The 27,621-nt window shown below is 44.7% G+C and overlaps 1 protein-coding gene across 1 annotated transcript in view; it reads right to left on the bottom strand.

Moving 5' to 3' along the window:
- LOC119168590 (2-Hydroxyacid oxidase 1) overlaps positions 1-22,100 on the bottom strand; it is a 220,446-nt gene extending 198,346 nt beyond the window's left edge. The window contains exon 1 of the mRNA XM_075890919.1: positions 21,877-22,100. Coding sequence (XP_075747034.1) covers positions 21,877-22,040 — 164 coding nt within the window. The 5' untranslated portion in view covers positions 22,041-22,100. The remainder of the gene's footprint in view (positions 1-21,876) is intronic.
- Between the last annotated feature and the right edge of the window lie 5,521 nt (positions 22,101-27,621).

Raw genomic sequence — 27,621 nt, 5'->3', positions numbered from 1 at the left:
CAGCATGTTGGCATAAACTAAAAATTACCCGAATATTTACTTTATTTACTTACAGATAGTGTAAATCCTCATCAGGACCAAGGCAGGAGTGGTAACAATACATCAACATACAGCAAGCAGTCAAAGAAACATGAGAATACAGCGATACAGTGATATACGCCCTATTGTTGAACATATTCGCACAAAAGTGCCAAAAACTGATCACGAGTCCCGGCGTTTACAATGTTTGCAGGGCGACAATTCCAGTCACGTTCTGTCGAAACAAAGAACGAGTATTTGTAGCAATTCTTGTGAAATATATTTTCCTTAACGTGTCTACTATGTATGTTTCGCACTATGCGAGTCTTAGATTCATTTATGTAGCGAGACTTATCAACAAGTAGCAGATCATTAAAGATCAAACATAAAAAAGCTAAGTTGTGTCTCCTTTCTCCTGACGTTAAGTAGGCGCAGGTTTGCCCTCACGTAATGTGGTGCTACGGCGTGTTGCCGACGGTATCGGGAATAAATAAACCGCAATGCTAGTCTTTGAACTTGCTCTAGTTTTGGCTCTGAATCTTTCAAATACGGATCCCACACTTCACATGCATATTGTAATATTGGGCGCACGAGTACTTTACAAGCACTCATTTTCGTGGCTGGAGAATCCAGTTTAGGGACACGTCGAATATAACCTAATATCTGGTTAGCTTTCCCTACTACTTTTTTTAATGTGTGGTGTGCCACTAATGTCAGATGTTATTAAAACTCCGAGATATTTGTACTCTATCACGTGATGAAGTCGTTCTCCTTGTAGAGTGCATGTGAATGACAGATGTTCATGTTTGTGTGTGATGGTCATACTGACCGTCTTTGGTGGGTTAAGATACATCTGCCACATGTCGCGCCATTGTTGCACTTTTCCTAAGAAATTATTTAAGAGTATCTGGTCACTAATAGATTTCACCTCTGTATATATGACACAGTCATCTGCGAATAACCTTGCTGTAACGGTGGCCGATTCTTCGATCAGGTCATTAATGTATACCAGGAACAACACAGGCCCAAGAACTGAGCCTTGTGGCACCCCTTATCTCACATCACAGACCCCGGACTTGTTTTCATCAATACTGACGAACTGTCGGCAATCAGTGAGAAAGTTTTTCACCCATTTCACTACATCTGTATCTCCTAAAATCGCCTTTTTAATTAACAGTTTTTTACGTACAACCTTATCGAAGACGTTCTTGAAGTTTAGAAAGATCAGATCTATTTGTCCCTTGCCATCAGTAACTTTACTAAAATCGAGAACACTTTCCAGTAATACAGTAACGGTTGACAAACCCTCGCGAAACCGATGTTGATATTTACTGATAATTTCGTTCTGGGACAAAAACAGCCGAATGTACTTAGAAACAATAAGTTCTAACACGTTACCACAGCCTGAAGTTAGCGCAATGGGCCTATAATTGGCAGCAGACGTCGTGTCACAGTGTTTAAATACGGCTATAACTTTACACATTTTTCATTCTTTAGGAAGTGTACCTGACCGTAGTGACTTCGTGAAGATAATTGATAGGTACTTCGCAGTACATTCAGCATACCTCTTTAAAAACAAGTTCGCTATCTCATCGAGACGTGCCGATTTTTGTCGAATTTAGGTTCAGCAGCGAATTTAATACTCCTTCATATGTTAACCGCACTTCCTCTGCAGCTCGAAGCTGTTGGTGTACCTCAAATTTTGACTGCGTTCTATGATCATTGGTGAAGACACTAGCAAAAAAGTCATTGAAGGCGTCTACTACATCACATTTATCCTCAATAGATCCTCGTTTTCTGCATATTTTAGTGACTGCCTTCTTAGTTTGAGCCAGGTGCCTCGAAAACTTATTTGGTGATTCGTGTAGAAATGCATTCATAGTGACAACATGGTACTTGTCCTTAGATTCCTTCATCGTTAGTTTTAACTGTTTACTTAAGTTTGGCATGTCATCTTGAACAGCGGAATCACGTGTACGTTTATAAAGTACGCTTCTCTCGAAAAATCATGCACGCACATAATGCAGGCATCATTCGAGAACCAGATCTAGCGGCTTGAGGCTGCGAAGTTCCCTGACTCGTTATTGACAGCTGTCTCCGAAGCGCTTTCGTGGAAAAGGAGTGAAGGTACAAGAGCTGCCACGGGGAACAAGGTACTAAAATCGTAAGATCTGCAGTGATTTCTTATGTTCATAAGGTCTCCCACAACTTGAAAAAGGTAGAAGGCCGCTATGGGGTACCTGTCGCCTATTCCGCGCCTTAAAACTGGCTCAGCTGTGCCCGAGAACTGCACGGGGGGTGGAGGCGAGCCACCAGGGTTGCGGCAAGAAACATGGCACAATCTACGGGAAATGTGCCAAAGGCGTTGTTTAGGAGATTCCCTTTTCTTGTGGCAACTCGTACATCGGGACTACCAGGCGCTGTATTAATGAACGGGATAGGGAGCATGAACTAAATTTAATGAAAGATGGCTTGGAACATTTGCCTATGCAATGTAAAGCCTGCGGGTGTGTACCACGTTTTAACGAGGTTAAGATTCTTGGTAGAAGTAGGCATAAAACTGCGCGTGAGTTGATGGAAGCATATTACATTAAAAAGAAAGGTGAAAATTCTATGAGCGAACCATCGGTGACATTGTACTTATTGGAAGAGAGATTGTTCGATAGCTGGACAGCGTAAGGCTGTGTGAAGACTGCACATGTCTGTATGTTGTTACTTAGGCCTGGATTTTCGCCCGGTCTACTTTAGTTGGAAGTGCCGCTTGTGCTTGTCGTTGAGTGTTTTTTTATTCTGTGTGTGTATTATTTGCGGCCAAATCATGTCAGTAAGCAAGTACCAACTAGGCCAACAATCAGTATTGTTACAATAGATTTGGGATTACCGCAGACCCCAGCGAAGTACCGTACTACTTGTGGGTACGCGAAAAGCACATATATATAATTGCTGCAACTGCATCACGGTCTCGCGTACCCGTTTCCATTTCGTCCCATTCAATGTCTGGAACATTAAAATCCCCCGCTATGATAACGCTTTTGTTCTGAACGCGTAAGTCATGCAGTTTAGACATTTTTGCTGCTAACTTCCTATTGAATTCTCTCGAGTCAAATGGGTTGCTTTTAAAAACAGAGTTGCATCTTCGTATACGTACTTATATCCCGACCATTACAATATCAGAAAAAAAAACTCCCCATGGTTCCATGTATCCCTCAAACAGCTAAATAATAAAAAAAACGTCTATGTCGAGCTGCCAAACGTTTTAACTGCACTTCTGCATGGCAGAAGTAATACGCAGTGAATAAAGAATATTGTAGGGTAGCGATTGAAACAAAGCGCCAGTTTTTCTCTAACACTCTACCACCCATCCTGCAAACTAGCCCCAAGTGGTTTTGGAAAACAAATATTCCTTCTCGCTTGAACGAAATTTAACCCAATGACAACTCTGGATTTTCTATTCCTGAAAATGAAGTGGCCAATTGCTTTAAGATCGTATTTAGCACCGTTTTTACGATTGAGCCACCCGATGTTTTACCCGATCTTCAATTTTCCACGTATCCGCTAATTCAAAACATCACATTTCATTAATACAGCGTTATCAAAGTTATTGACTCATTGAATAACTCATCAGCCAAAGCAGTAGACAGTATCAGCGCTAAAGTGCTTAAAAATACTAACCAAGTGTGTTGCCTGTTTTTATCCTTCTCATTTCAAAAATCACCCGGGAGTGGTTCAGTTCCCCATGACTCACAGGTAGGCAAGGTTATCCCAGTCTTCAAGGAAGGAAAGAGAACATCGCCGAGTAACAAGCGTCCTATTCCCATAACAAGTGTGATTTGTAAAAAAGGAGCATATCATCTACTCTCATACTGCTAACTTCTTCCGTAAATTTTTTCCACGCAAGTCAGCATGGTTTCCGCATAAATTACTCCTGTGGCATTCAACTTAATCGTTTTCTGCATGATCTACACATAAACCTAGACGGTTACATTCCGACTGACACAATATTCTTGGATTTTGAAAAAGGCATGCGATGTTTACCATAGGCGTCTTTTATTAAAACTATTCCTTCTTAACATCCATCCCTGTGTGTTAAGTTGGATTCGAAGCTTTTTAACCAACCGCAATCAATTCGTTCATGCCAAGTTATATTCTTCATCTCTAACACTGTCTTTATGGTGTTCTGCGACGTACCCTACTTGGTCTCCTCCTCTTGTTAATGTACATTACTGACCTCCTTTCAAACATTACTTCCAGTGCATTGAAATTGTGCATCGAAATATTAGTTTGTAGCACGCTTGTCTATTAAAATTTCGAAAAATCCGTTGGTAACCTCATGCTTATTGAGTCAATCAACGTTAAATGTACACTGAAGAAAAATATTAGGTCGACGTTCATTGTTGACATAGAAGTCCACAAACCTCATATTGCTACTCTTGTGTCAAGAAAGTGCTTATCTTGAAATAAAACTTGTTTTAGTGGTCCACATCACGTTAGCGCGCTTCAGATCACCCACCTAAAAGCAGTCTCTCTGACGTCACTGTTGCCGTGCCGAACGGTTCCCGCTTTACTGCGCGGCCGCTGACGCTTGCAGCAACAGAGAAAAGTTGCAAGAGCCACAGAAGCAACAATTGCCATCGAAAAGCTTTCTTCTTGCTCGGTTCACCTGGGCCCCGCTAAATGGCGCCACCTATGCAGCGGACCAGGCTAAACAGAGTATTTGAACCCCTTACGCCATTCCCCATAGTGACTCCTGGTAATTATTTTTTCTTATAGATCAAAGACAAACGAACAAGCAGCATTTTTTTAAGTATTTTGAAGCAATAGAGGTTCTTTTTTTATTGCAGCTAGTTTATTGAGTGGTGAGTAATTGTGGTCGGATGGTCTCACTTCAGCGAGGTCCTTTCCCACACGACCTACTCATTGTGGACCTTGTGTTGTAGTTAGCTCGGATTCTCGGTAAATAGGGCCTTGCTGCCGGAAATATTGCCGTTTTAGACGTTGTCATGCAATGACCTTCCACTTTGACATAGTTTGTTGTTTGCCTTTAGCGTCCGTTCAAGCTAAACGCTGCAATGAACCCATTTAAACAGTTATTTTTTCCGCGACCAATTCAGCAATTCATCAAAAAGAACGTCCAGAAATAGTCACCGTGACCTTTGAAACGTTCGTGATTGCATTTTTCAAGCATAGCCCGAGTTGTATATACTTTCGTTTCTTCCTTGTACACTAGAGCGTTTTTTTTTAAATATTATTTTAGGAGCTTGCACGGAAAGCTTCCGATGCAAACGCCTTGCCAGGTGGCGGTGGGTACACTTCTCCGGTGACATCAGAAACACTGACTAGGTAGTGCCCCGGTTCTCATAGCGTTGGCTCTCTGGTGAATCCAACAACGCTAACTAAATGATGCGTGGCCCGCCGTTGCTTGATGCGGTTCACACCACTCTCGGACCGTGCACTTTGTGTTATTTACCGGCAGCTCGCGCAGTGAAAACCGTTTGGCACCACTCGGCCGCATGAACACGTCAGACGTCAAGGCGCAGCAACTGGGGCACGCTACCACGACCCAGTGGTGAAAGCCCTATAAGCCGAAGCAAAAAAGGCTGGTCGTCAGGCTATTTGATTCGGCTGAAGCTCTCGCATTGTCAATAACCAGCCGAAAATCGGCACCGAACTTGTTGGAAGGAGACGTGACCAAGTACATCGAGATGGCAATGCATCGTTACAAAACCTAGTTCAAACACGGTCCCTTCGCGGAGATCAGAACGTTGACATCATGCAAAGTGATTGGCAAGCCCTACACACGTCAGGTTATGCTCTCCGGTGCGTATCGTACGACTGCACGCGTCCCACTACCATCAGGGCACCTGTATCGATGTTGCCTTTTCAAACTTTCCATTGCGTGTCATAATCGATGATTCTGTGGCAACATGCAATAGAAATCATAAAGTAATAATCTTTAAAGGGAAATGGGTCCCCGAGCTCATAGATGGACGTCTGCCCCGCCGGCGTGGTCTAGTGGCTAAGGTAGTCGGCTGCTGGCCCGCAGGTCGCGGGATCAAATCCCGGCTGTGGTGGCTGCATTTCCAATGAAGGCAGAAATGCTGTCAGCCCGTGTGCTCATATTTGGGTGCACGTTAAGGAACCACAGGTGGTTAAAGTTTCCGGAGCCCTCCACTACGGCGTCTCTCATAATCAAATGGTGGTTTTGGGACGTTAAACCCCACATATCCATCATCGATGAACGCTCTTGCACTTTGTAAACGAACATTCCTTGTTTAATTGTGTTTCTTTCTTCGATACTGTGAGTCTCAACAGGCCCATACAGGTGTGAACAGTGAATACATAGGTTAATGTTGCAACAGCATAAAAGAAACACAGTCATCACACTTCAGCGTAGTGTTAATACGACAAAGCCTTATGCACTGATCAAAGCGAAAAACAGGAGAGAACTGCATTTTTACTTAAGTTAGTGTTATGGTGAATTTGGAAATGTAGAAATATAGTCCCTTGACAGGGTTATACGAATGTAAAATGCTCAATTTCAGTAGTGAACGCCACTAAGGATTTAACATCTTTGCAAGCAAGTGACTGAACATTCCAGTTTTTTTATTATAGACGGGAAGAAACAACATTTGTAAGTGCCGCACTGTGTTACGTATAGTCTGATACACTTTACATGGTCTAGTCTGGCTGGAAGAACACTGGGAGGGTGGTTTGAGGTGTAGTTGTTTTTATTAATATTATGTTTGTCGTGATATAACAAATACAACATTTTAAAGAGGCAACGCGTCGACGGTTTTGAAGTGCCTGTATCGCATTGCGAATGCCGAGCTGCGTCACACTATAATTTTAAACTTTTATTTTGAAACCTCGAAGACACCAGCTGGTGTATTCCACGAGGGAAGGGCATGAGTTACAGAATAAAAGAGTGGCTCGAGGCAATCTTAAATTGAGGAGGGTTGGAGTGGTGCATGGTAGATGCAGGTAGATGGCTGGAGTGCCGTGCGATTGTCACACAAAAAAAGGAGCAAAGATGGGATGTGGTTACCGCCGGCGGAAAGCACACTGCATTTGTATGGTTTGCGGGGCTGAATGTATTGTGCGATGAGTTGTCATAACTGCTGGAATTTCGATGGGAGCATGATAAAACTTTGAAAAAGGCGTAGCAGACATATGAGTCGTCGTGATTCTAGATCAAAAACATGAGCCTGGGATTTGAGTTCGGAAACACTGCAATTATATTAATATACAGAGCAGTTTTGGATGAATTCTTGAGCTTTGGATAAATTAGACTGACGTTGACACCCAATAGCACACGCATACTGTGAGTTAAGATGAACAAACGCAGTATATGGTAATAATTTGACTGATCGGGGTGCAAGTCTTAAGTGTCAATGCAGAAAACCAAGAGTGCGATTCGCTGAGTTGGCTATGTTAGTAACGTAGGCTGACCAAGTACTGTTACTTGAGAATGTGATGTTAAGATAATTGTAGCACTCAGTGAATGGGACCATGGAGCCGGAAATGGTATATTCTGCTCACTAGTGGGGGGGGCCTGCCATGAATACACATCAATGAAGTTTTGTTTACGTTTAGACACTTTAACCACTTACCACACCCCGATATTATAAAGTTGAGATCGTTATCTAAAAAAAAAATAAGGAAAGAAAATAGGAGGAAAAGAACGGCAGGGAGGTTAACCAGCCTACAGACAGCCGGTTTGCTACCCTGCGCGTGGGAGGGGGATGGGGGAGATGGAAGATAGACAGGAGAGAAGGAAGATAGATAAACACAGCACGTTCGGCAGCACACGCGCGCACACTTTCTAAAGACTTTTTTTTTCTAAAAAAAAAAGAATATCTGCGTTGTTCGCTGTGGGACGCTATATGACGCCGTCGTCTGCAAACAGGCATATGCTAGAAAGGTGTTTGATCGAAGGTCATTGATATTGATACATAACAGCCGCTAAACGCGGCTGCATGAAAGAGGAGGACGAAGTGCGTTTTCGATTGATGCTGTACTCACGCCATCTCGCTCGTCGAGTTCTGTGCGTTGTAAATAGATTATTAAAGAAGTTACTCGTAACATTATTGGTGGAGGTGGACGACCTCCGTACCTCGATGGAGATGCGCAGTGGTCGCAACATCGGCGACCCTTCGACTGCTTCGACTGCTGGTACTTTCTCTACGCCGCCCTCATCAGTCCAAGGCACCACCTACGTCACACTACCACACCTCCGAGATCCCGGAACTTTCTCCGGTGATGGAACGATCGATTTTGACTCTTAGCTGAGCCGGTACGAGCGCGTCAGTGCTACTCACAACTGGTATCCCAAGCTCATGCTCACAAACGTGCTTTTCTACCTGAACGGCACTCCCCGAACATGGTTTCAAAGCCACGGAGCCGACATAGCGAGCTAGAATCTCTTCAAAGAAAAGATCCGCGACCTGTTTGGCGATTTATGTGGTCGTCAGCTCGCTGCGAAGAAGGTTCTTGCCACACGGGCCCAGTCTTCTACCGAATCATGCCTCCTACATTCTTGACGTCTTGGCCCTTCGTTCCAAGACCGACCAGTGCATGTTAGAAGACGAAAAGGTTAACCACGTCTTGAAAGGCATTGCCGACGATGCTTTCAACATGCTGGTTTTAACAACGTCTCGAGCATCAACACCATCCTTAAAAAATGCCGACGTCTCGAACAAGCTAAAGCGCGCCGCGTAGCCCAAACCATCGTGCGCCTTTCGAACACAGCGGCTACTTCTTCGTGTGACCACGCCTCCCACCAGGCCCCTCAATGTGACAACCTCACTCGCACCATTCGTCGAAAGGTCGAGGCAGCCAACCGGTAGCCACACCATTCCCTACGCCTGCGCCTTCCCCGACCACGATCTCTTTGATACAAAGCATCGTTCGTCTAGCGCTATCAAATGTCGGCCTACATCCTGCTCGTGCCGTATACTCTGCTGAGCCTTTTTATCGTCTTCCTTCTGCTCTTCGCATCCAACGCAATCCGTCCGAATGGCGTACCCTTGATGACAGGCCCATATGTTTTAACTATCGACGCGTTGGTCATATCGCTCGTCACTGCCGCAACAGCTGGGCTCCACCGTCACATTATGCACATCGGTCTCAGGCCACTCCTCTCCGCCAGTCGTCTCCATCACTTTCTCCATCAATGCCGACCACATTTTCCGCTCCTGCAGCCCCTCGGAGCAGACCTCGCCACGACTGGTTACCGTCCCCTGCTCGTCGTCAGTTCCAGTCACCCCCACAACGCAATGCTGCCTCCCCGACCTATTCGCAGCCCCTCCGACCGGAAAACTAGGCCATGCAGCTTCTGGAGGTGGAGCTGCGTTGACGACCTTCGTAAGAAATCCTAGCTTAACGTTAACGACGAACCGGAATCTTTTGGACGTTACTGTAGACAATGTTCCTGTCAGCGCATTGATAGATACTCGCGCGCATGTGTCCATTATGAGTGCTAACCTTCGCCGCCGACTTAAAAAAAGTTGTCACGCCCGCCCTCAACCGAGCTGTACGAGTCGCCGATAGAGGAAATGCCACAATTCTCGGCATGTGCTCTGCGCGAGTTTCTATTGGGGAGAGAAGTACTGTTGTTCTTTTCGCCGTTATCGAACATTGCCCTCATGAACTCATTCTTGGTATGGATTTTCTAGCCACGCACTCTGCCCTTATAGACTGTTCAGCTGGCTCTCTCCTCGATTTACCTCTCTTTTCCGACCCGACCAGCCCACCGCAAACCAGCCTCTGTTGCATTGATTTCACGCGCCTCCCACCTAACTCTGTTACATATGTCGACTTATCCTCGACGCCGCCAGTACCCGATGGTGATTACATGGTGGCCGCGATTCCTGCCGTGATGCTTTCGCATGGGGTTGCTGTGCCCCATATGATTCTGACGATTACGAAAAACCGCACCTTCCTTCCACTGGTGAATTCTCACTCACCACCCAAGTTCTACCACAGGGTATCTCCCTGGCCAAAATTACCGCTCTTCAAGACGACCATGTCGAGCCCTTCAGAGTGGACGATTGCTGCGCTTCAGTCAGTGGTTCAAGTGTTCCACTCCATCACGTTCTTGGGGCACCGACATTGAGCGAATGGTGTCATCGGACCTCACGTCTGAGCAAGCTGCAGTGCTTTGCAACCTCCTTGAGGGCAATCGTACCATTTTCGACTTTGCCAGCAACTCTTTAGGCCAAGCCACCATTGTCATCCATCGCATCAATACTGGCCATGCGACTCCTTATTAGTTTAAGGTGATGCCCTTTGGTCTCTGCAATGCGCCAGCCACATTTGAAAGAATGATAGACTCGTTGCTCCAAGGGTTGAAATGGTCCCCCTGCTTGTGTTACCTTGACGATGTTATTCTCTTATCGCCCACATTCGACTTCCATCTCGATCGTTTATCAGCTATTTTGGACGTTTACCATCAAGCCGGACTTCAGCTTAACGCCTCCAAGTGCCACTTCGCTCGTTGTCAAATTTTCGTGCTCGGTCACCTTGTCGATGCCCAAGGCGTGTGTCCAGACCCAGAGAAAATTCGCGCAGTCACAAAATTTCCCGTTCTGAGGACCACAAAGGATGTCCGCAGTTTTGTGGGGTTGTGCTCCTAGGTATTTCGGACGCTTTGTAAGGAGTTTGTTACCATTGCACGCCCCCTCACAGACCTCTTGAAGAAAGACGCCTCGTTTATCTGGGGACATGCGCAAGCGTCATCGTTTTCATAACTTATGGCCCTGATTACAACGCCACCAATCTTGGCTCACGTTGATTCATCAGCCCCAGTCAAGGTTCACATGGACGCCAGCGGACACGGCATATGAGCTGTGCTATTGCAGCACCAACGGGGACACGACCGTGTTATAGCCTACTCTTGTCGACTGCTATCTCCAGCCGAGCGCAACTATTCCACCACGAAGCGCGAGTGCCTCGCCCTTGTATGGGCAGTCTCCAAGTTTCATCCATACCTGTATGGGCGCTCCTTCCATGTTGTCACGGATCATCACGCGCTCTGCTGGCTAGCCTCCCTATAGGACCCCACAGGACGTCTCGCTCGTTGTGCTCTACGCCTTCAAGAATGCACTTTCTCCGTAATGTATAAAACAGGGCGATTACGTCAGGATGCGGACTGTTTATCCCGCTACCCTGTTGACGAAGCAACGGATACTGACGCTATCACGGACAATTTTTCCGTGTCGCAGCTGTTGAACATTGGCGAAGAGCAACGTCGGGATGCTTTTCTATGAGCCATCATTGACAAACTGGAGTCAACGCCTCACGACCCGTCCCTATGAATGTTTTTGGTGAAAGACAGGGTCCTATACCGCCGTAACCTTGATTCCTTCAGATTTGACTTACTTCCTGTCATCCCAGCGCACCTGCGTTCCACTGTCCTGCACCAACTTCATGACGCTCCCATGACGGGCCATTTGGGCGTTTCTCGCACATAAGATCGAATACGACGTCGGTTTTTTCGGCCTGGATTTGCCCGCTCGGTACAACAATATGTCGCCGCTTGTGAGCCTTGCCAGCATCACAAATTGGCGTCTGCCCTCCCAGCCGGCTACCTTCAGCCGATCGACGTTCCCACTGAACCTTTCTTTCGAGTTGGTCTCCCTGTTGGGCCCTTTTTCACTCTCCACAGCCGAAAGTATATGGATTGCTGTTGCTACAAACTACGCGACGCAGTACACAATCACACGAGCACTCCCAACCAGTTGCACTACCGACGATGCGGACTTACTGCTGTACGACGTATTATTAGTGCACGGTGCTCCCCGCCAACTTCTCACCGACCATGGCCGCACGTTCTTATCAGCTGTCGTTCACGAAATCCTGATGTCTTGCCATTCCAAGCACAAATTTACTACTTCGTACCATCCCTAGTCAAATGGCCGCACGGAGTGCCTCACCAGGACCCTAACAGATATGCTTGCCAAATACGTTGCGCAAGACCACCAGGATTGTGATATTCATTTGCCGTATGTCACGTTCGTCTACAATTCATCCCGTCACAACACTGCTGGCTATTCGCCCTTCTATCTCTATGGCCGGGACCCAACTCTACCTTTAGACACTTTGCAACCTGCGGCCACTGAATATACCGGGGAAGACATCGCCCGCACCGACCACGCACGCCAAAACGCCCGTAACCGTCTACAGGCCTCACAGGCTCACCAACGACAGCTTTACTATTCTTACCATAGGGACGTGTACTTTTCCCCGGGTTCTCTCGTGCTCCTCTGGTCAACCACTCGGCGTGTGGGACTGTCTGAGAAACTGTTGTCGCCCTACACTGGACTATTTCGTATCGTTCACCAAGCGACAGACGTCACGTATGAGATTGTCCCAACATCCAACAAAGTCATTGTCAGGTCCGAGCGACATCGTTCACGTGGCTCTGCTAAAGCCCTATTACCCCCCTTCGACATAACCTGCGTAGATTTAACACCGGGATGGTGCTTCTACCGCGGGGGGTTACGATACATAACAGCCGCTAAACGCGGCTGCATGAAAGAGGAGGACGAAGTGAGTTTTTTGATTGATGCTGGACTGGCGCCATCTTGCTCGTCGAGTTCTGTGCGTTGTAAATAGATTATTAAAGAAGTTACTCGTAACAATATAAATGAGAAAAAGTAATGATCCTAGCACTGTACTTTGCAGTACACCAGGGAGAAAACAAAAACGGCCAGGTGAAACAGGGTTAGCATAAACGAACTATTGGCGGTTAGTAAGAATACGTTGAATCCAGCCAGTTAAATACATTTGTATTTTATTGTTTGAACAAGAAAACTTTCGCAGTAGCTGGTTACGCGGAAACTTGCCGAAGGCTTTTTCAAAATCTAAGAAGAGGGCGTTAACATGTATGTTCAGGTGAAGGTTGGAACTGATATCGCGATAAAATAGAGCTAGTTTCGTCAGGGGTGAAACCAAGGGGTCGCACACCAGGCACATGCCCCCGCCCCTAGACTTTTTTTTGTCATAGCACAGACAGAGGCAAAATGATCGTTTGAAGGGGTGCCCCTCCAAAAATCAAGGTGTTGCCCCCACCCCTCGAAAAAAAATTTCGGTGACACGCAGGTGTACCACAGGAAAATCCGGAGCGAAAGCCATTCTGACTGCAATTTAAAAAGTTATTGCCGGCTAAGAACTTGGCAATGTTAGAATGGATCACATTCTATATTAGCTTGGAGCAAATGTTAGTAAGGGAAATGAGGCGATAGCTGCTGCAAAAAGATGAAGGACCTTTTTTTGAGACTGGAGCAATCTTGCCAACTTCCAGTCTTCTGGCACCGCTCCGGATGAGAGTGACTGCTGAAAGTTATAGCAAGGTAGGGTACTAATGATTTATTTCGTGTTTTTCAGCATTTTTGCATTCATACTGTTCATGCCGCATAAAGATTGAAGCTTTAGTGAGTCGAGTAGTTTAGCGATGCCGTTTGGTCAGTATGTGATATGGTCGGAATCGAGGAATGAATGGAAGTTGTCGACAAGATAAACGATAAACACGAAAAAAAATACCGTTGAGTTGCTCAGCAACCTAAATATCGGTAATTGGATGGTTCTGATTGTTGTACAGTGTTGACGGTTGAAAGTTTCTGGTGTTAATTGTGTTCCCGAATCTGAGGGGGGGGGGTTCCTTAAGTATCGGGTATTGTTTTTGAAAAAAAGATATATTTTTTTTTGTCAGCAAGCATTCTGAATTTTTTTCTTGAGCGCAGTAGCTGTTGCATGCGCTTCCGCTACTGAACTACCCTGCTGACTGAAAGAGCCGTTTTTTTTAAATATTTAGGCGTTTCAATGTGGTGTTAAACCACTAGAATGACTTTTGTTTTGATTACATCAATTTAGGGCACAAGGTTAGTGAATGAATATAGCGTTTTGTTTTTGAACAGTAGCCCATTTTGCTTCAAGTGAACGTTCTGAAAGGTTAGTAAAAAAGTTTCGAATTGTTCGAGATACACGTTTATAGCAGCATAATTGCCCCTATCATACAGCGTTATATTTTTTGTTGTTTGTGTTGGATGCAGTAGTTTACATCAATAGGTTGCATATAGTACTAAGTAGTCACTGAGTCAGGATGGGAACGCCATCTGGGACACTTTTTCAGGCTGAGAAGTAAGGACAAGATCAAGAATATTGCCGCGTACATAGCTGCGGTAAATGATGCTGTGAAAACTTCATGAAATAATGAAGTCACTTTCTCTGCATAGCATCTAAAACATGTTAGAAATATTACCAGATTCAAGTGACTTTGACGCCCATTGTAATGAGAAGGTGTAGAATTCTATGCCTTGAACATTCGACAGGCGCCATTATTTATTCATGGACTCGCATTTCAACGTGTTCTGGAGGCTCTGTGGTAACTTTTCTGACACCTCTTGCTTAAAACTCTTATAGCTAAAAGAATCAAGGGGCCTCCATTTCGCTGTCTCGAATCGTACTGAAATTCAAGATCGAACAAGCGTTTGCCCTTTTGCTCTACGCGAGGTTTCTGTCCTCGCTGAGCTTGCCTCATGACACCTGTGTTACCGTTTGACAGATGTACCGCCCCAATCAAACTCCCCGCCTGACACTGTCCTCGGAACGGGTCTCGCAGGCCGAACCGGCACCCCGAATAGAAAACGAGGGCCCATCGCTTGACGCTAGAAGCATGGACAACACATTGGTCCGCTTCCTGCTTCACCGAGAAAGTAAAGAAACGATGAGAGTAGTGGTATTTCACTGGTGGCCACGAAGACACCGCCGAAACGAGGCTGTATCCCGTGACCTCCACTTGAAGACGGGCCTCCCAATGAAGACGAACTGGAAAAATATTCGTTGAACGCTTTTGTAATAGTGAGAGCATCATCCTTAATTACGCTATCAATTTCTAACTGCTCGACACCAATTTTAGTCTTGAAAAGATAGCGCAAAATTTGTTTGGTTCATCTGTTATGAAAGTGGTTCGTGTGGTGGCCAAAAAAGTGTAACGTTCCAAGCTCATTTTCTCTTTTAGCTCAAGTGTTAAACTACGTACTTATTCAGAGCAGCTATTGCTTTTGTGCATGCACTTCTTTTTTGCTTTTTTTTGTCAATAATACTCCTTGGTATCCAGGGTCCTCTGCACTTTGTACGTTTTAGTTTTGTTGGGACAAATGTCTCTTCACAGTGAGCAATCGGCACTTTAAAAGCGTGCCACAAATTCTCCACAGTACCATATTTTCCAAACAGAAGTCGTCAGATAATGCTTCCAACTAATCAATGACACTGACATCTTCTGCTGTGTTATAAACATTGACGGGGACACGCGATTGAGAACGCAGACTTTTGAAAACAAGATGCTGTGTCAGTATCAAAAGGATATGATGAGATATTCTGTCCTCTACTATTAGTTCAGATGACGAAGTATGCGGCACAAATGCAATATACAACACTGAACTTGTTTGCTGTTGCAGGCGCGTGGGCTGCTTCACAAGTTGATTTAAACAGAAACTGTTGCCTATATCAAGCAGATATGAACAGCTAGACGCTTCCTTGTTGGTTATCAATAATGTACTCCAGTCAATAGAAGGAGGATTAAAATCGCAAATAAACACTAATCTTTCGTTATCATTAAGACGTGTGCTAAGGTAATTGTGAATTCGCATCAGATATTTACCAAAAACATTTGGCTTTCGATAATTCTTATCTAATAATATTGTTACGGAAGAGAACGCCGTATGGATGAGGCTGTGGATGAGATATGTTTCAAACCAGCAACAGCGGCGAGACCGGTTGACCAGTGACCAAGCTTGTTTATTTGTTTGTTTTCTTCGACAAATGGCGCGTACCACTTTGGGGGATTGGCCATGAGTGCTACGTTAAGACTATTAAATGCTACTTTATCTAAGGTATGTGATTAAAAACCAAAAATAAGGAAATGAAATGGTAATATTATGTAAAATATTCAACTTACACTACAAGCTATATGTATTTGAGCTTGTATTTCTGGCTGCCGTCTTTACCTGATGAATTTTGAAAAATTAAGTCAGGTTTTCACTTGCTGAAATGACAAATAATTTTAAATACCAGACTAAAGACTTATAGAGTAGTTGCAATAAAATTACACACAGAATCAAAGGCATTCGTGTGGCAATATCTCAAGCTTGAGACACCAAAGCTTAAAACATTTTCGTCCGATAAGGTCAAGCATATTTTTGCAAGAGGAGTAATTAGAAATCAAGTTCTGATACGAGAATATCTTGCACATGACTAAAATTAAGGTGTGATATTTTCCAGTTCTCCACAGAATTGGCAAAGAGGTGATATCGTCAAACCATTCCTAGACAAGTAAATGTTCCTTGGGGAGACACTACATCGAAATATCGTGATTGTCACTTCGGATTGTCGAGATTGGCTCTACTGTGACTTCCATGGATAGTATAGGTGATTATATTCCGTCCTCGTGGTTACTGCTTCCATATTATCTGTGTGAATAGATAATCTTCTATACCTGATAGCGGTGAAGTATTCTACTACCGGGAGACCCTGAACTATTGAAAGATCGAGCAATGAGTGAGCTAAGCTGTTGGCTATTTCATTTGTAGTTAGCCCACAGTGACCTGGTACCTATGCTAATTTGAGGCACTTCAGCTGAAACGGAACTAAACATCGCAAAGTCGTGATGGCACGAGAGGTATGAGAAGCTGTAAGAGCTGTACATACCAAGAGCGAATCAGTAATTATGACTGCCTTATTCTTATCCATCGAAAGTTTTCGCAGTGCCATGATGACTGCCATAAGCTCCGCTTCCATAACCGGAGTGAAATTGGGTAGCCTCACGGCGAACGATCAGCCAAGTGATTGGGAGACTATTGCTACGCCTGCTTTCTCCTCATTTATGGGAGCATCTGTATCTAATATGCTACGTGTAAGTGTATGTACCTGTAAACCTGCTAACCTGTTCTCCAAGAGTTCGCGGGATCGAAATTTAGAATGTGGAGGAACAATCTTATCATATCCTGTAATAAGACTCTGGTTTGAGTTATCAGATGCAATTACCTATCTAATGTTGAAATTTATACTTGCCAGTGTCTTTTGTACATAGATTATCTGTGGTGTTTGAAAACGTGACAAATAAGCGAGAAAACGAATCTGGGTCACTGCTCAAAACACATTCAGCCCTTCTCACTGGCAAGCTGTAAAACTTTAGGAATGTTTGAACTGTTAACAAACGGAATCGACAAAGCAATGTAGGCAGACGTGCTTCCTGATAAATAACAGTGATTGCTGCAAACTTAGGGAGCCCCAAACACAGACGCAGAGCCTCCCGCTCCAAGAAAACTAATGGCTTTGTTTTGTATGCAGGCCCTCCTGAAAACAATACACATCCAAATTCAAATATTGGGCACATATAGATTTTGTATACCATTACCATGGGGCCTCTACGTGGGCCAAATTGCCGATTACTCATCCTTTGCAGTAAGACTAAAGCCCGTTGAGGCTTAGCCGCGATGTATTCTAAATGTGGACTCTAGTTAAGTTTTTAATTGTAGAACAGACCGAAATATTTAAGGGAGTCTACTTGCGGAATGGGTTCCTGATTATATGGATTGACGAGCGAAATTGAACCGGTTTTAGGGAACGCCAGGAGAGCACCCTTATTTACATGTAAATCCATTGAAATTGTTTGCTGCCATCTTTCCAGCATGTCCAAGTATATTTGTAATTTTTGCTGTGAAGTGTAAATATCACTGCCAGCTGAAAAGAAGGCTACATCATCAGCATATACTTATACATAGATATCTCGGTAGGTCGGTATGAAACTCATTAGTATATAAAATAAAAGAGGTGATAGAACTGATCCTTGCGCGACTCCACGAGTCTGTTTGTATCTAGATGACGAGCTTCGATTCTTGACGCAACGAAATTCCCTTGAGTTTAAAAGCTCTGCTTAACACGCCGTCACGTACTGTGGCAAATTTGAGGTCAATAGCCTGTTTAGTAAAATGAAATGTTCAATGTGGTCATAGGCTTTTGCTATGTCAATAGTCACAAGCACCGCGTATTTTCTTCTTTTTGTAGCAAGCTGTATTCGGCTAAGTTTGCATTGGCACATCAGATTGAACAATCAGACCTATAGCCAATTTGTGATTTCAGTATTGAGTTACCTTCTATCTAACTAGGAATTCTGTTGTGCAGAACCCTTTATTTGAGTTTGACCAAGTTAGAAGTCAAAGATATAGGTCTTGTATGTTATATGTTGAATCGTGATACTTGTTTACTAGCTATCAGAAGTACCTTCGCTATTTTCCAATCATAAGGAATCTATGCGTGCTTCAGCGCAACCAAGCGGACACAACCATTAGTCCTCCTCGTCCGGTACACACGCGCATAGTCCCACAAAATGTCAACGTGCATGTAGCAATATGAAGGTATCGTGAAGCTATTGGGTATATATATATGCATAATTATGTCTGTGTAGTGATAAAAAGCTCATTTCCAGAAATTCTGGTGCCAGCGTCGGCGTCGTTGGTTGTGAGGGAAACATCATCATCTTATGCGTGGCAAAAAATTAAGAACGGTGAAAATAGACTAAACAAATGATAAAAAGCTTTTGGAGCACAGTGGGAACCAAACCGGGGTTGTTTGGGTCCAAGTGGGAATTGAACCCGAGTCGTTCGCTTGGTGACCAGATGTTCTACCACACCAGCTTGTGAAAACAGTGAAAAGAACTTCCTTTAGCTGCTTGGAAATGCAGTGAAAGTAGCTTTCATGCTTTAAAAACACACGCGTCCTGTAAGGTTCTCTGTAATTCATTGATTGACTTCGCTGTATTCCATGATTTTACTCAAGTTGCTCACAGTCCCCCTAGAGGTTGTTCAATCTTGGACCTTGTTTTCGTTTCATCTCTCCTATTGAATGGTGACTGAGAGTGCGAGGTTGTAGAAGGTATCTCGGATCACAATGCAGTCTTCGTTCAATTTTCTATTCACTACGAACTCAAGAAACCAGAATACAAAGTTGTTACGGATTTCTCACATGCCAACGATGAAGGCGTACTTGCTCTGCTAGCAAATTATTACGTAAATTTTCTCCTTTGCAGCAACAGCTGTGCTGTAAATGCGTTGGTGGAGGACTTTGGCATGATTGCGTTCGACTGCATACTTAAATTCATGCCAAACAAATGTGTGAAGCGCAATCCTGAACACCGATAGTATAACCGAAAAATAATACAGCTTATTCGCCACATGAAGTGACTACCTCATCGATGCCGCTCCAATCCAAACCACCAATCCACATGTGTGCGTTGACGGCAACACTTAAAATGAAATGCATGAAGCTAGAGAATTTTATTACAATAAAACGTTGTCAACGTTCATTAGGAAACATCCGGCCAAACTTTGGAAGACAATTATTCCACCCTTTACAAAAAGTTGCTCATTAATTATTGAAAACTAAATATGTACAGGCGTTCAGAGAATCTCAGAGGCCTTCAATAGGTATGTTAAGTCTGTTTTTACCGTTGATAACGGCGATGTTCCTTTTTTGGTCACATTCTTTGCATCGGTAGCTATTTCGCATATTGAGTTAAGTTGCTCTGGAGTTCGTAATCTTTTACTGAACATTGACATTGCTAAAAATGGTGGTCTAGACGGTATCCCCAACGCTTTTCTGAAAACGTATTCTGAATGGTGTGCACGATACCTCATAATTATATTCCGGAAATTACTTGACTCCGAACGGGTTCCGCAGATTTGGAAGATCGCTAATGTTGTTCCTATTCTTAAATTGAGTAAGAAGGAAATTATTTCTCACCAGAGACCAGTATTATTATTATCCACGCGCTGCAAGCTACTCTAGCAAATTATTCCTAAGCACATTATTCAATAACTAACTGACAACGATATCCTTTCACAGCATCAGCATGGTTTTTACGGCGGTTTTTCCACTGTCACACAACTGATCGAATTAGCACATGACATCGCCTCATCACTTAATAACCACAAAAAATTGATACCGACTTTGTTTATCAATGCAAAGCTTTTGATAAGGTATGTCATAAAAACTCCTGCTAAAACTTTGTAATTTATCACAGGCCCAAATGCTGACAAATTACTTGATTGGATTACGGATTATTTGCACCTGAGGAGTCAGTTCGCTACAACCACGAATAGTCATAACCAGCTTATATTTCCTCAGGTGTTCCACAAGGCTCTGTCTTGGGACCCTTTTTATTCAAAATTTACATTAACAATGTTGTTCAGGCTATCACTAACACTCCAGTTAAGCTTCGTCTATACGTCGATGAAGTGTATTGTATTTCAATGTTACTAGCGTCACTGACCAAGTTTTGTTGAATGATGTGTTTTGTTCCTTTTGCGAATGGAGTAGAACTTAGAAAATGGAGCTTACTTTTCAGAAAACTGCGACAACGGCGTTTACAAATAAAAAAAAATAACAAAATAAAAAATAAATCAGCATATCCAATGCAATTTAGATATGGTGACTACGATCACACACGACACAAAGTTAAGGAATTTAAGTATCTAGGTGTTGTATTATCTACAAATTTGAAGTGGCACAAACACATATTCCTTATTTCTGCAAAATCGCTTCAGAAATTACTTTACCTAGGAATAGCGCTAAAGGGTGCCACAAAAGAATGCAAGCTTGTAGACTTCAAATCGCTGGCCAGTCCTCTTCATGAATATGCATCCGTTGTGCGGCCACCACAGCTTGCAGTTGACATAGACAAACCTGAGGCTGTCCAGCAAAAAGTGATTAGACTCATATAACCGTTATGACCATGATTTCTCTTCTTCAGAGCACTACCATACTTTATTGCTGAACCGTTTAGAACACAGACGTGTGTGTGATCGGCTTATCATGCTACATAACATCGTGCTCAAATATGTCCTCATAGCCACACCCGTTTCATTCGCAAATAATCCAACCCATGTGACACGCCCATACAATCCTTTGAACAATGTGCCATTCAGATGTTTTATTGTCGTGCACAGTTGACACTTCGAATAATATGGACACTTTTTTGAGACGACTACCGCATGCACTATTTATTAAACAAGTATCTGATTATTCACTTTGATGTTTTCAATTTGGTGTTGTTTCTTTTGTTTGATCATTTATTGTTTGTTAAACAGGAGTTAAATTTCTTAATTTGATGTATTTATATCTGCTGTTTTTTGTTTTGTTCATTTATTGTATTCACTCCTGCAATGTCGCAAACATGAGACAGCAGTATCTGTAGAAAAAATGTACACGCTTCACAATGCAATGTGAAGTATTGCAGTAATAATGCGTTGTACAAGTGTCCATTGACAGTGGGTGTCAAAACATGTAATTATCACAATGGCTCCATGGTTTAAAGCCTGTCACCCACTACGAAAGGCACATACGCTACTGCGTTTATTCACTTAAGGCCACGCAGTGTGTGCAGATGAAGTTCGAAAAGGTTTCACGCTCAATTTGTTTGAAGTACGTACTAGGTGATAAGATATCGCTATTGCGGTGAGCTCCTAAGGCAAAGCTTTAGGGTCCCCTAATTTTTTACTGTCATTATCTCCTCCCACACTAATGCCGAACGGTCTAGCTGATTGCGCCACAGAGGCAGTCTCCCACACTAATGCCCTACGCGGGTGTTGTAGGTAGTGTAAATAAATATATAGATAAATAAATTTAAAAAAAATAAATAAATACTGTCCGAGCAAACGTGTGTCATTCAATAACGTGTCTGTGCTGGGCTAATGAGCAGATTTATGGATTGTTAAATTCATTTTTCACTGAAGCTGAAGGGAATTTTCTTCGGTGACCGTCGTGTAGCAGCGAAGCAGTCTCTTGAGGTGATGGACTGACCTGCGGTAAGCGCTGGTGTTCTCCTGTAGCGTCTGCTGCTGGTCCGCTCCACTCTGGTAGTAGCCACGGGCGCTGGTGCTCATGCGGGCCGTGCCCAGGCGCTCGATGTCCGCCAGTGTGACCACAACGTCGTCGTCGTCATTGTCGCCGTGCCTGTGGGCCATTTTCACAAAGCGCGCTGCACGCTACGCCTTATCGGCGGTGTCTGCCGCCGTGGTCTGGCTTCGTTCTCGAATATTGCGATGACGAGATAGCAGCGCACTCTCGAAAAGCGGCGCCTTCACGCACTCAGCCGCTATCGGTGGCACCACAATTTTCATTTATGTTGCCATCAGCGGCGACACCGAGAGCGTTGTTTATGTTTTCCGGATATAGCTTTTGTCCTAACGTATGAATCGTTGGTGTATTGGAAGTTTCATGCTTTAGATAGCTAGCGTTATTAGAAATATTTGACTGGATGCTCATTTCGCGAAAGCTTTTCTAATAAGAGCCGCTCACAGCTTGAGCGAGTTTGCACCAACAGTTTAGAATACGCAAGCATTCCTAGCTATTTAGACCCCAACAGATAACTGTCCATCCACCCATATTCTATCACATAAAATAATACGTCAAAATATCCCAGTGCTCGAACCTAGGCCCCTACGCTCCGAAAGTCTTGGCTACATAATGATGCTTTCTGGATATAAATATGCCTGTATAAACATAGTATATTAGCACCCGCACTCTAAAACAAATGTAGAAAGTGGTTGCTTTAGGATCGCTGAGTTTCATGGTTGTGAAGCAAATGCCCTCTGCAAGACAAAATCTAGGAAGATGTAGACACACCCACGAAAAATTGATATGGAATCCGAATTTGATGCCAAAGAAGAGTTTGTCTGGTCGGGGGATGTACGTGCCATAAGGCGTTGACAACAGTACTATCGAAGACGCCTCGACAACGCCACCCGATAACAATGTTAAAAAAAGGCTACAACTTAGAAGTAAACACTATGTTTTCGTATTACTAAGACGACTCCCTAAGCAGTTCTACGTGGATTTATGTCAGTGCGTGAATGTTTTGAAAGTAACTTATAGCAGCATTGCAATTGACACGCAGAAAAGCAACTGCGGATGATAATAACAGTAAGCTTTAAAATATATAGTTTTATGCATGTAACATACAGCTACTTGTAATTTGGAATTATTATTCGGGGACCGTCCTTGCTTAATAACGTCATCAGTAGTGACGCAGTCTTTCGCACCATACCATTTTACCACGCGGGTTTGTTACTTTCACTTTTGTTTCATTTGGTTTTCGCCCACAAAGCCTGTCAGGTACGCTCAGCGCTCACTGTGCCTCATTGTTAGAAAAGGCTCGGGATTAATGTAGCTTGTTTTGTTGAGATTGCGCGCAAGACGGGAACACCCTAGATTATTACAGAGCTTGCGATACGACCACTTGCTTAAGGCCGCGTGCACACTGAGCATTCCGGCCGCCGAAAGTGCTCCGAATCCGGTTCGGCGGCGGCGAGATCCGCCGAAAGGGCCTTCTCCGCGCCGATCGCTCTCGGACCGATTTTTGCGGCGTCTGCCACCGAATCGGTCACCGTGGTCCAATAGGAGCGCTAGTCAAGGAATTTTGAAAAATGGCGGCCAAGCCCTACTCGTTATGCCGCAGTGCACGTAACTGAATGTTGAAACCAACGGGAGTTTAACCTACTCTGTGCCTACTTCGCCTCCGTATTTCGTGAAAGAGGTGGCCGAGCTTGCTGCGGTCTCGCAGAGCAAAACGAACCCACCAACGTCAGTGGCGTTGGTGGTTTTTCTGCTCTTCATGCATTACAAGACAGCCACTTTCCAGGAAAGTAAGCAGCACTGTCTTTTCTTGCTTCTTGCGTACGAGAATCGTCGAAGTATACACCACCGGATAGCGTAGTAGCGTTTGCGAGCCGCGACAACAACCGGGTGACCGCGCATCCATCCCGCGTTCGCCCCGTAGTAGATGGCATATTCGGCGGCGCTGGGCGCGTACAGTGCGAACGACGCTGCGTTTCGGCGGCAGGGGAATTTTGGTCGCTGTAGAAATCGGATGTTTCAATGTAAACTAGGCATAAAGACTGGTGCACACCAGCGACTAGCAGCGGTCGCGCGACCATTCGCGACTGGCGACTAAAAAGCGACTGATGTTCACACCGACAGAGGCTGCGTGCGAGTCACCGGAAGTGGCGAAACTGGAGAGTCACGTCCGAATCTTGTTATCAGCGAGAAATCTGCAGACCGGTGCCGATCAGCTGATCGCTGCCAGCTGAGTGAACGGAGCGAACCGAGCGCGCTGCATTTATTGTTTTCGTCCGTTTTCGCACAGCGTTGAAAAAAACAAAAAAAAAACAAAAACTGAGCATCGCTGATTGGTTCCAGCAGCTTTGCGACTGCAGTCACGTGACTGAAAAGTTGGTCGGGACGTGACTAGCCAAATCAGTCGCTTTGCGGCCGTTTGCGACCATTCGCGACTGTTTGCGACTAGTCGCAACTGGTTGAGCGACCGCTGCTAGTCGCTGGTGTGCACCGGCCTTAAGGCTGCAATATTTGAAAGCATATGTATTATTGCCGACGCGCTTCGCCGCTTGTCAGTTGATCGACGGCTTGCGCTGTGTTCACCGCTATCAGTGTCAGTGTGTATCGCTGTACTCAGACTTGCAGTTTACCTGACACAAGTTCTGCCAAATAAACAGATTCATCTTCTGGCTACAGTATGCTCTCTTCTTCCACGTCCCTACCACGTGACATCTGGTAGAAGTGCTTGACGGACCATGTACTGTACGCCACCATCCATCCGTGAGCTAAGCCCGTACCGTCGGGAAAACATCGACGCCAACGCTGAACAGCGAGTAGCGAGTGGGCAGGAAGGGCTCCCACCAGTGTGCGGGCCTCTACCTGAACTGAAATGTAAGACTGAGAGCCTGAAATCGACTACAGCTACGATGGCAGCCCCTATACACTTGCACCTATTCTACTTCAACAACCCAAAAAGCCACCGACTTTTCACGGTTCAGAAATGAACGTACAAACGAAGACAAGCTTCGTCATGTGTACGTCGCCTTGCAAAACACAGCTCGTACCTAATTAGAGAACCAAGAGCGAACCCTGACAAGGTGGGACATACTGCGCCCCAGGTTCCTCGCAAAATTCACTACGTCATTGGCAAGCTGATGACCAAGGCGCTGCTTGAAACCCATTCGCAGCTCCCAAACAAAAGTTTGACGCTCATCATGGAAGAAATGACCAGACTATTCCCCCACGCTGACACCGATATGCCTCAAGACAAGAAATTTCGCTTCCTCATGCCAGGAGTAAAGCATGAGCTGTTCGCGGGTCTGATGCGGAACCAACCAAGCACTATCCAAGAAGTCATCTCAGAAGCAACGGTGATTAAAAAAGACACTGGAAATGCGCACCCGACACTGCAATCGCCGCTCAATGCCAGAGCACACAGATGTTCAAGCCCTCTGCTCCGATGACCTGCGTGAGACCATCCGAGCGATCATGTGGAAGAAACTGCGCAAGGTGTTATCTTCGGGTCAACCTGAAGGCGATCCGATTACCGACATTATACGCGAGGAAGTTGGAAATCACTTCTAATTCCCGAAGCACCACCGCCGTGCATTTTGTATGTCTTGTATGTCTTGTCGAAGCACCGTGCACTTTGTATGTCTTGGGCTTTGGCCGTGATGCTTACAGAACGCACGAAGGTGACTTCCCTCGCTGCAGCAGCCGCGTTTGCGAAAAGGGCACACTGATCAAACACAAAGGAACAACGTTGTTAGTTTGTGCTCGTCCTGGGTAGGTTTGTGCGCTCATCTCGTGCGTCCATCGTGTTTGAAGAACGCACTTGAAAAGTCGAGCTATAAAAATTGTTAGTTAGCGCGGTATCTATGTGTATTGTTTTCGTGCGCCTTTTGTGATTGAACAGAGCGCTGCTAGTTTCGAATTGCTTGCACTCAAGTTCGAACTCGATCGCAATAATTGCTTCGCTCTTGCAGCGAAAACTATTAGTTTCATATGGGCTCGTTGGTGTTATTGTTTTGCGCGTAGTTAATGACATGCTAATTCCAGGTATATGTTAGCAACTTCAGCTATATCATTATGTTTTAATTAAGATCATAGACTTCATTTGTTGGAATGAAGACGTACTACTATAAGCGCCAACGTGAATATATCCCCGTCATATGTTGTCATACATGCCAAACACCAATAGACATTGTACAAGGTCTCATATAATAGTGCACATTGAACTATCTTTGTAACGTACAGTTCAATGAACACTTTTAATAAACTAACGTAGGCAGGGCGAACTTGTACCAGAGAATGATAAGAGAGTTAGAAAAAATCTCCTAGCAGTCGCGAGGATTCACTTCTGCTTCTTTCTCCATGTTCTTCTATTTTTCCAAAACGCGTCGTGCGCAGCTGGGCCCCGCAGGCTCGTGCACCGCAAACCATCCGGAGGGCATAAGTATCGGCTAGCGAGCGTAACTTGAAATTACATTGTGTCATTGCCCCCCTTTCCAGAGTGCATCGTCCCGATGCTTGTGCCAAACTGGTCGCATGGCGGCCATTTATGACACCTCGTCGTGTATGCAGGTAACGTTGAACAACTTTGTGTCCTCAACGTTTCATTGTCTGTCGTAATGCAGTTTCACCCTGACGACATGCACAATTTCCGTGCGATGCCGCGATCATGATGAAATATCCTGTCCCTCTGGCATAACTTCGTAGTTGAGGGAGCCGACGTGGCGGAGCACTCTGTACGAACCGAAATAGTGGCGAAGTAGTTTTTTTTATTGGTCACGTATTCGTACAGGAATCCACACCCATACTCTGTCTCCTGGTGCGTACTGGACGTCCCTTCGTCGCAGATTGTATCGGTGCGTGTCGGTTTTCTTCTGTTAGAGAATGCGATATCGTGCCAGCTGTCTGGCTTCTTCGCTCTTTGTATGTAGTCTCGAACATCATAGTCATTCTCGGACGTCTCGTCCATAGGTAATATTGCATCTAAAGGTGTCGTTACCGTCCGGTCAATAATAAGTTGTAATGGCGTCATCCATGTTGTCTCTTGCATCGCGGTGTTAAAGGCGAATGTTGCGTAGGGTAATATTTTATCACAATTACGGTGTTCTATATCCACGTACATTGACAATAGATCAGGCAGCGTTCTATTCAGTCGTTCGGTAAGACCATTGGATATAGGATGATATGCCGTTGTTTTCCTATGACTGGTGTGCGTCAATATCATAATACATTTCATCAGGTCGGCCTTAAATGCAGTTCCGTGGACCGTGATCAACGCGCTTGGAGCGTTGTGCCCCAGTACAATGTTGTACACGAAGAATTCAGCTACTTCAACGGCTGATCCTTTAGCAAGAGTCGCTGTTTCGGCATATCGTATAAGATAGTCGGTCGCAACTATTATCCACCGTTTTCTAATGACGACGTAAGAAGTGGGCCCAGTAAGTCCATTCCTACTTGTGTGAATGGGTTCTCTGGTGGTTCTATTGGTTTAAGGAGACCTGGTTGATTTAGCGGTGGGGTTTTACGTCTTTGGCAGTCCCGGCAGCTTCCGACATAGTGTCGTCCAGAGCTAAGCAACTACGGCCAGTAGTACTTAGTGCCGATGTGGGCTAACGTTCTGTTTACTTCTAAATGTCCAGCTGATGGATCGTCGTGGCAAGCCTCCAAAATCTTTCGTCGCAGAAGTGAAGGGATGGCAAG

The sequence above is a fragment of the Rhipicephalus microplus genome, chromosome 3, assembly GCF_043290135.1.
Source record: "Rhipicephalus microplus isolate Deutch F79 chromosome 3, USDA_Rmic, whole genome shotgun sequence".
Lineage (NCBI taxonomy): Eukaryota > Metazoa > Arthropoda > Arachnida > Ixodida > Ixodidae > Rhipicephalus > Rhipicephalus microplus.
This window is presented reverse-complemented; position numbering and strand designations above follow the sequence as displayed.